At 33.6% G+C, this 10,285-nt stretch overlaps 1 protein-coding gene across 2 annotated transcripts; it reads right to left on the minus strand.

Moving 5' to 3' along the window:
* Positions 1-2,031: 2,031 nt before the first annotated feature.
* LOC111397649 (non-specific lipid-transfer protein-like protein At2g13820) lies at positions 2,032-3,482 on the minus strand. Of its 2 annotated transcripts, none has more exons than XM_023024653.1 (3): positions 3,083-3,482; positions 2,895-2,957; positions 2,032-2,378 (listed from the first exon to the last, which is right to left on the minus strand). In XM_023024653.1, the coding sequence occupies exons 1-3, from the start codon at positions 3,405-3,407 to the stop codon at positions 2,266-2,268; spliced, it is 501 nt and encodes a 166-aa protein (XP_022880421.1). In that variant the 5' UTR covers positions 3,408-3,482; the 3' UTR covers positions 2,032-2,265. The 2 variants fall into 2 exon arrangements, with proteins under 2 accessions (XP_022880421.1, XP_022880420.1); XM_023024652.1 differs by having other exon boundaries at positions 2,895-2,996.
* Between the last annotated feature and the right edge of the window lie 6,803 nt (positions 3,483-10,285).

Genomic DNA, 10,285 nt, shown 5'->3' on the forward strand with positions numbered 1-10,285 from the left:
GAAATTATAGTGAGTTGACTAATTTACCCTTTCCAAATGATGTAAGTGAATTTCATGTATTTATTTAACGGTGAAATTAACGTAACGTGATGGAAAGGACCAATTTCGCAAGAAAAGTTTGAAACAAAAATAAATTGTGGTGGCAATATAACCACCATTTATTTCATTACTTGCTAAAAATAATGCTTCAATTCTCACCTTTGGCTTTCCAAAGAATTCGTTAACCATCCACAGACTTTCCACTATACACGTCCTCCACTCCTATGAAAAATGTGGATTTGCTAGTAACACATTCTTAATCATGGTAACCATCAACATCCTATAAAAATTTAGATATCTGTGAGAAATGGTTCTCTTAATCCTACTAGTGTTTAGTGCTATTTGTGTAATTCACAAGGATTGTGCTTTCCCAGTATTTATCATGGACCATTGGATGGAATCGGTGGTTGGGATTTAAACTTAATAGATAATTTTTTGCCTTGGCTTGTTAAAGAAGTTTTGGATCATTTACCAAACATATGACTTACCCCACGTTTTTGTAAGAGAGGGCAGTGTCTTTAGGTGGTGGGGGATTATTTCAAAAGGAGGCTGATCTTTATTTTCTCTCTGCTCGAGAGAAAACGCTCCTCCATTTTTGGTTCCTTAAGGTGGCGGTTTGAAGGGGTTCTTTACCGGTTCTCTCTCTCTTTTGGAAGGTGATTTGCAAGTCGTGGAGGGCTTGATTGATGTTTTGGTTGATTGAACTCCTAGGATCCCCAACAATATCCTTCTTAATAAATAATTAAGAATATCACTATCTTGTATGGAGAAAACAGAGGTTTGAGACAACATCAACATTGATATCTATTAGTTCAACCTGATGTACAGTACTCTTTATACAATTTCTGTAAAGTGCCCAGATTGAACAAATATAGGGATTTTTTTTTTCCCCTTTGCATGGCACATATTGTATACTGCATGTGCACTTACCACCAACCGAAATTAAGCCCCCATTTGGTAGAAAATTTTCACCCAAAAAAAATCATTTTTTTGATCATTATTTTACTATTTCAGTTGTCATTTTTTACTTCTTCACTCCTAGGTGGGACTCACTTTTCTCTCTGACAGTAAAAAAATAGGGTTTTTTTTTCCCCCAATTCTTTGCATGGCACATATTGTATACTGCATATGCACTTACCACCAACCGAAATTAAGCTCCCATTTGGTAGAAAATTTTCACCCAAAAAAATCATTTTTTTTTATCATTATTTCACTATTTCAGCCATCATTTTTTACTTCTTCACTCCTAGGTGGGACTCACTTTTCTCTCTGGCGGTAAAAAATCAATTCTCATATTCACTGCCGAACATGCCCTAATTCTTTTATGAATTTCTCTTCCTTAAACTTAACCCTTTATATTCATGCTCCACGTTTCAAGCTTGATAAACGTCAAAGTTTAATGCATGGAATAAACCTTGCTCATGATACCACTTGTTGGGAATCTCAACTTCATGGTTCACCCAAGGACCTCTTTCAAGAAATATCAACAATAATAGAGAAATAAAAATATAGATAGATAAAACAGACACTGTAGTTTACGTGAAAAACTTCAAAACCAAAAATAAATTCCGGGCCCTAAAAATATTAAACTATATGAAAAACAAAGGCATACATGATAAAATAAACTTCACAGTATTTGTTGCCCAAGACTTATCCCAAAATAACTCAAGCATCTTGCAAATTGAGATAAATAAAATAGGAAGAGGACTCCTCTATTTATAGGGACAAATGAAGAGCCTTTTGTTTTACATCCAATGTGAGTTTTGTGTCATTCCCATCAGAAGTTGGAAAATAAAATCATATTCTATGTAGAATAATAAGATTCAAAGCCAAAACGATGTGCTAGTCGAGTGCGTCGGAATTGTCTTTTTTGGTTTAGTTGTTCGATTAAGAAATCTTAGCCATTGAAGATACACAAGCCATTTTGTTAGCCTATTGAAGAAATGGAGCAATCACACCACCCTAACAATGAAAAAAAGGTAAAAAATGTGCTTATTCTTGCAAAGATCAATTTATTCAACATAAACTCGTAAACACTCACGGGAACAGAATGTTACATTACAAATAGAGAGTGAAACCACTCTCCTTCGACTTAGAACACAAATACATATATCAACTGACTTGTAGAAATTTGAAAGTAGGGTTTAGTAACTATTGCAAATAACTTATTGTGTCTTAATTAATCTCTGGACGAAGAGCTCCTCGTCTGGCTACAATAAGGGATCCTCAGTAGCCAATGAAAGTCAAGGAATGTAGCGCTATAACGAACAAAAAGAAGGCAACGAGTTGAGGACATATCTTTGAAATACTTCCATTTGAGGCTGCGTCCGTCTTGGATCCTGCTCCATTCATGAATGAAGGCAATTAGACACATTAATTACAATTTGTTCGTTTGTGTTAAAGATATAGCGTTAGCATGTTTTGCTAAACTTAAAAGTTACTTTTTTCGAAAGACAAGAAGTCATTATTTTGTCATTTAGTCTCTGAATATACCTCGGAGTAACTTTGCAATGTTCCATTCCTAGGTTACTTTTCTATCTACCTCGTAAAGTAAATGAATATCCATCACTGTTAAGAACAATGGAGATCCAATGAGAATTTGCGTGCAAAGATCCAAGCAGTGTATTCTGATTCAGGTGTGAAAACTGCTTCTTATCGACACAGTTAAACCCACAGCATAGGCAACAACCCGTCGTGTACGTATCCGGGTTTATAGAAAGCGCTAATCCAGCCGCTAGATGGTTCAACTCTTTGCTTTCAAGAAAATTAACTTCTGATCTACTCGGTCGAATATTTCATTTTATAGTTATTTGTAACCCTACAAATAGTTCTAAACTTAGACTGTATAAATTTACCTGTCACTGATGGATTAGTTGGAGAATCATCACTTCCATCTCCAGATTCTGGTGGTGAACTCTCTGGAGAAGCCACAGGAGACATTGCAGGGCCATTAACAGCTAACAAATACACATCAGATTTGAATATATTTACACTAAGGTCACTACTAATATATATAATGGAGTCCAGGTGGTCGAGGCCTTACCATTGCACCTACTAATCGGTGGAGTTTCCACCTTACACGCGCCAGGTAGCGCAAGCGCTTGCGTTCGGTTAATATTGACTCCCAACGAACCACCACCACCGTTAACTATAGTGCAAAGGCACCGGGGTTGAGTTTGCACGACATTACCTAGCGCGGAGCAACATGAGGGAGATGGGGTGTTAGAGCTCCCGGTAACGTAGTTGAGACACGAGGCCATGCTAATCAGAACATTCGTGCAGTCTGATTGAGCCATGGCTGCATTTGCTGAAAGAATTATCAGTACAATAACAAGAATTGCACTAACGTTAATCGCTTTTGGTGCCATTTGATCGATTAATTGAAATAAGAATCAAGAAAATTATGTGTGTTCAAGAAAGGAAGGGGGGATGATTTATACAAGTTTCTTGGAGTTACATAATGGAGTTATTTGGTAAACTAGAAATGGCTCATGAGGTAAGGGCCGAAATTGCCGCCGTAACGTGTCATATTCAGGCCTGAGATTTATTATAGATTAATGAATGGATAATTTAAGATTAATCTAGCTAGTCGATGAAATGTCGGGCAACAAATTACAAGTTATTTTTTTGGCGAAGGGGGAATTGTATATTATGTAGCATGTTATGGTTGATCACCTACCACACTAGAAAAGCTAGGCTTGACTTGAAATGTTCCCGCAGTATTCTGGATTAAAGTTTTTATTTAAAGTTCTACTTGCCCGGACTAGTCAATGGGCGATCAAGAAGGCGCATGGCGTAGATTGGCAGCCTTTATTTTGATTAGGAAGGGTGCCTGCAAAAGGTCATCCCCAAGCAGTTGAGCGGGGAAAGAAAGAGTTTTTATTTCAGTTCAAGTTCCACATAAGGAATTTGATTATAAAGGTTGAACCCCAAACTCGAGGGTCTCCACCGGTCCGCCCCTAGAGTTTTGTGGGAGGTAAATCGCGGGATGTGCTCGAGTAGGCCAGAGATTTAATTATCCTCATTATAGAGTGAGAGTGATTACAAACATATATATCGTAGATGCATCGAGTGACTACGAGGGTAAAATGTTGAGAATTATACTCTTGTTTAGTGCCCATTATTTTCAAAATATTTTCTCTCTCTTATTTTGAACCATACATTTTTCAATAAAATAATATTACACGCAAACTCAAATTTTTTTCTTATTTTTTAAGCATACATTTTTCATCAAAATATTATTCCATAATGCAATTTGGACAGAAAAAGGTATCAAACATATCATAATTTTTTATACCATCCAGAGCAATAAAATTGTAAAAATAATTTAAAAAATAGATATACGAGAACATACAAGATTTATAAAAGTTCGTATCAATGTGAGACTATATCTTCTTCCGCTACTAAAGTAATTTACTATGATAAAAATAAAGTTACACGAGAAAAAAATGCTCACACTCTATTTTCTATACGTTTCTCTCATTTAGATGATAATGCAAAACTCTAATGACGGCTCCCAATTTATAAAATAAATTATAGCAAAATCGAAATTACAAGTATTAAATTAAATGGATTTAAGTACGCAATCCGCACAACGACACTAATTCTGCTCCACAACGTAAAATAAAACACCTACTGAACGGTAATATTAGTATCTTATCTTTTTACACTGCTTTGTTGGTCAATTTTCAAAAGTTGTTTAAACCTCTTTTAATTTTAACATTGCTGTTCTCTGTCCTTTATTTTTTCTTCTCCAATTTCTACAAATTCACCTGCACTTGCATAGTCGTCTGATGGATTCCAGTGCCAATAATTTTGCTGGTAAAAATAATTCATTGATATTTGTGAATGAACGAGGTTTCAATTGGATGTAATATTCAAACAATAGATAAATTCATTTTCTATTAAGCACGAGTAGTTTCTTCAAACCGCAAGAAGTAATGGATAGTAAACCATCAACTACAAAACATTCCAATTATTTGAAGATTTTACAGCTATTTATGATTTTTAAGCTGACCAACTAAGATTTAAAACTTCATAGACTAGTAAGCTTGAAAATCGTTGGTACATGTTTGATATGTAGTATTGGACGGAATTAGATAAATATGACAAATAAGATTTTAACTTTTGACTTCTTTAATTTGTTTAGTACTATGAAACGTGTTTGAGAAATATATCTACTATTTGTTTGGTACTATGAAATGTGTTTGAGAAGAACCTTGCAATATGGTTATTCTCCCGTAATCAAGTCCTCTCCATGTTTGGTTTGGAGTGACAATAAATAGATAAAGTTAATTCCACTAGAATAGACAGTACCAATTATTGTAATCTTATTGTTCAAAATAAATTTGGATGAATTAAGAAAAAGAAAGGAAAAATCATGCCATGAATGTCTTATGTGACCACTTAAGCCATATTCATCTAAACGTTGAAGAAATTGTTGATTCCTTACATATTCAAAATCTTCTTTTTTTTTTAATTTTCAACCTCCCCAAATGAGACTCGAACCCAGGTTACTGACGTAATAAGACAGTTTGCTCTTACCCTAAGTGGTACATTGAATTATGAATCAAGAAAATAGTGTGTTTTTTTATTTTGAAACCTGGAAAGGAAAAGGAGAATGGTTAATATAAGCTTTTTTCCAGTTAAAAAATGGAGTCTTTGGTAAACTAGAAACGGCTCATGAGGTATTATTAGCCGATCGACTAAGATTTGTTACGGAATCATGAAGGGATATTTAAGATTATTCTAGCAACTCCATGAAATATATTGCAACAATTTACAATTATTATTATTATTATTATGATGCAAAGGCCGGGAAATGGTATCTTATGTAGTATATTATGGTTGATCACCTACCACTGGAAAACCTTGGCTTGAGTTAAAATGTTCCTGCAGTATTGAATTAAGGTTTTTGGTAAGTTCAAGTTCCACATATAGAATCTGACTGTAGTGTCCAATATTGCATGTTAAACATGCACACATGGAACCAAGTGATTATATGTGTACATAACAATGATGCATGTAGTGATTAAGGTCATGTTTACTGACTACTACTTTAACACTCGTATAAATCTCTTCTATCAAGGATAATGAGTTATGGTTTCCTGCCCTAAATTTTCTTATTGTATAAGATCCCATTAAACTTAAAAGAGCAATTCAATCAGATTTAATACTCAAACGAGCACATGAATTTCAAGGTTAATATGAAAATGAGCTACTATCTTGCGGGCATATCAATTAAGTACCAAAATATAAACAAACATATAAGAGATTGAGTTGCCTCTCTTAATAAGAATGATATTTTAAGATAGAATCTCAAATTTTAATAAAACCCCAAGTGCATGTTTGATATGTAGTATTCGACATGACTACATAGTATAAACAAGACTTTAACTACTCTTTTAATATTGTGAAATAACATATGATCGATCCTCCCTATTAAACGTGTAATCTGTTGAATAGTGAAGGGCACTATACATGAATACTGGAGTCTAATAAAAATGGGCTTCACACATATTTTCAAAGTTAACAGGACACATTTTGCAAGTTGGCAGTTGAGTTCCCTTTGAATCTAATGCAAACATTATCATGCATTGGTTTTTCTCAAATTTCAGATGAAATTGGAAGGGCATTAAATTCACTGAACGGATACGCACACAATTGGAACTAAATTGTCGAAAAGGAGAAATATTATGTCTCCTAGCAATTCTCTATAAATAGAATGCGTAGGATGAAATTGAGGGAAAAAAAAAAAGTATAGAGAGTGAGTAGCATTGTCCAGAGAGTTAAAACGACCGAAAATTAAGAGATTGCCTCTACGTAGTTAAATAAAATACAAAGAGTATATTGTTGTATTCATCTTCATCTCTTATATCACATATTAAAAAATTGGTGTGGGTTTGTGGATTTAGGTATGATTATCAAACCACGTAAATTTTTGTGTTGTACTTGCACTTATTATTATTATTTTTTTTTTTGCTATATTTTATTTCTTCTTAGTTTAAATTATTTTGCGTTCCACTAATTCTAACAGAATTAGTAACGTCTAATTCCTAACAAAATCAAGTGCAGTAACCTAAGACTCTAAGTAGATCCACACTTTCTCGGTCCTAATATTGAGTGATTGTGAGTGTTCTCAAACCAATAATCCCCTAGTTCGTGAGTTATTTTTTTTGTTTAGGATAAGGTTTAAGGACAACATTGACAAAAGTAACGACTGAGCCTTACCCTCTAGGTTTGCATATTTAATTTGATACAAGTAGCCATATTTAGCTATTCTAAGTCCAGCATTTAACAATTTTTGAAGCGATACTAAGAGCATCCCAACAATCGAAATATAGCCCAAAAAGATGTCAAAAGAGGTAATGGCTAAGTTCATTTTGTGCAACCACCACAGCGAAAAAATTCAATTGGCTTTAGCCCTTAGTTTTGCCATTAGAATCTTCAGCCGTCTATTCGTCAATTGTCACACCTTTATGTAGTCGAATCATTGTGGTAGAAACTATCTATCAACTGTATATTCATGCCTCCAAATATTGATGAAATTATTTCATTGTTACCTAGTTACATCGGCAATTCGTTTGTTGCACAATCGTACAATATTCTCGTTATAAGTAGGACCACACTGATGTAGGACATAGCTGGGTTCTAATACCAATCTGATATAGCGTCAAGAAATTAATGATAAGGTGAACGTGTTGAAAAGTGAAAACACATTAATGCTAAAAATACATGCGAATTAAGAAAGAAGCAGTGTGATATTCGTGATTCATTGGATGACATTTGTGTTGGGAATCTACTTATCATATGCAAGGGAATATAAAACAGGTTTCAATTCCCATCAAGGATCCCTCCGTGTTTAGATAGAAATTGTGATAGAAAGTTGTATCTTTTGAAAGATTCTGCAAACTTTTTGCTTTCCTTTTGTTTCAGCAACTTCGATCTGTCATTCATAACTTTTCGATTGTCTAGCCTCCAACTATAATCCACACAAAGAACAAGAATATATGATTGGGATTTTTTTCTGTGCTAGTAAAAAGAAAGAAGAAATCTCTACCAATTGAAAATACTAATCACTTATTTATATAAGTCCAAACGGGCTTTGCCTGCGCCGGTCCAATATTTAATTAACCAATTTATAAAAATTTGGTCCTTGAATTAATTAATCTAATTAGTTAATTTGGGCCTATAAATATGCAACCTAATTAATTAATTTATCCAATGCTTGTTAAATTAATTACTTAACAAATCACAATCTTCCACTTCCCCTTTTGTGTGGGACCCATCAAATTCCTAATTACGATACCTAATGATGTGAATTATTATTTTGATCTAATCAAAATCGATAAATTAAAACACCGTTTTAATTCATCATCAATTCATGTTCGTCGTCCCAGATTTACATCTAACAATGTGTCAGGGTAATATATGTGACGGAATACAAAATCAAACTCGTTCGTTTACTGGAAACTATAATCCCTTCGTCAATATGATCCGATCAATTACGACATATGAAAGTTTATCAATCCCGATTATCAATCATATCTTTCATTCCACTATTAAGTCAATATAAGTCGAAGGCTCATTTTCGACTTATGAGTACGCCTGGGCCAATAATTTCTTTATCGACTTAATTGAATGATATGCAGATCATAATCTCTTACTATCTAAGAGTGACAAATCATTTATTGATCATTCATAATCTTCATACGATTCTTGACATACCCGAACGATGCCGTATTAGCAACCCTTGGTAGAGCAACATTCAACACCGTCAAAACATGTTTGTCCTCATATAAGGCACTATGATAACCTCAAGTCAAAGGACCAATTCCACTACTGAACGTTAGAGATTAATCACTGACACTCAGATAATTATCCATGCGAAATCTCTTAGCGGGTCTCCAATGTTTTGTTCTATAACAAAATATACACATGTTCATTTAATTGTCACTACACTTTAACTTGTAAGATCAGCTACCGACTTCACAAGTAAGAAATGTCACACGTGATGGTCTATTCGTAATAACGATATCTTTATCTGGTTATTACTTACGATCACGAATAATTTAAGATTTAATCATATATAATTTGTATCTCATAATCACAATTCCTTGTGATTAACAAATTACTAAGATTTTTGAATCTACGAACTCCATTATTTAATTCGATTGAATATTAATTAATTAAATAATAGATCTGTCATAAATCGCATCAACTATATATTAAAAGCGTTTGTCCAAAGTCGATTAGATTTAGGACATAACACTTACAATTTGAAGGAAAACGAAAGCAATGTATTTCATCCAACATGAAATTCCAATTGCTAGAGTCCATGGAGAAAGAAAAAAGAGAATCATGGAAATCAATAACCAAACCTCTCTCCAAGGAACAAATAGAAAACCCATAACTTTATTGTCAACGGGGATCTCATTTTTTCCATTACTTCAACTAGTCTAATTAATGAGAGAGACATTTGTGGATTATGAGTTAACTAGTTCCTTCATGAGAGATTCCACTCTACTAAGAATAGGATTGTCGACTTGAGTATCTTAAGCATATTAGAAGTCTTCCTCCTCATGACCCAACCATAGAAATCAAAATTTCATTGAATCACTATGGAATAACAAATATTTGATTTTGACTTGGTAATTCTCAAATAGAAGATCGAAAATTAAAACTCGAATTTCTATAATTTTATTCAAAAAACAACCAAAAATCCTGCTTTAAGATGATAAAAACATAACACAATTTTTACCAAATCCAAATGACTTCTAGAAAACATAAAATACAAATCTTTTAACTCTTTTTGATTTCAAATAAAATAAACGCTTTGGGAGCTCCAAATCCTCTTCATGATCACAACCCAGCCCATCTTTAATTTGCATAGACGAAAGTATTCGATTGGGATTAGTATTGAAAAGCTAAAATATATATAAAACTTGAATTTATTACCTTTTTTTTTAATTTAAAAGTAAGAAAAAAAGTAAGTTATCCAGTTCTGTTACGTAAAATGAAGAGGCAAAGGAGCTGAGTTCGAGTCGTAAGAGCGAGCACGGAACAACATGAAGACGACGGGTAGCTATAACTCCGATAAGATACACGACGCACAAGATGATGCCAATTATCAAATTCCTGAAACCTATTTCTTATTTTTTAATCACACATTCTTCAAAAAAAATTATTATTTCAAAACACATTTTCTCCCAAAATCTCATTTTAATGGAGTCCAAACATAGGCTAA

This window comes from Olea europaea, chromosome 7 (genome assembly GCF_002742605.1).
Source record: "Olea europaea var. sylvestris chromosome 7, O_europaea_v1, whole genome shotgun sequence".
NCBI classification, from domain to species: domain Eukaryota; kingdom Viridiplantae; phylum Streptophyta; class Magnoliopsida; order Lamiales; family Oleaceae; genus Olea; species Olea europaea.

Bases quoted from the DNA above. Each gene is read 5' to 3' on its own strand.
- LOC111397649 (XM_023024652.1), bottom strand. From the start codon at position 3,407: ATGGCACCAAAAGCGATTAACGTTAGTGCAATTCTTGTTATTGTACTG. The intron at 2,997-3,082 runs GTAAGGCCTCGA...TGTATTTGTTAG, and splicing joins ACCGATTAGTAGGTGCAATG to CTGTTAATGGCCCTGCAATG. The intron at 2,379-2,894 runs GTAAATTTATAC...TGAATGGAGCAG, and splicing joins AACTAATCCATCAGTGACAG to GATCCAAGACGGACGCAGCC.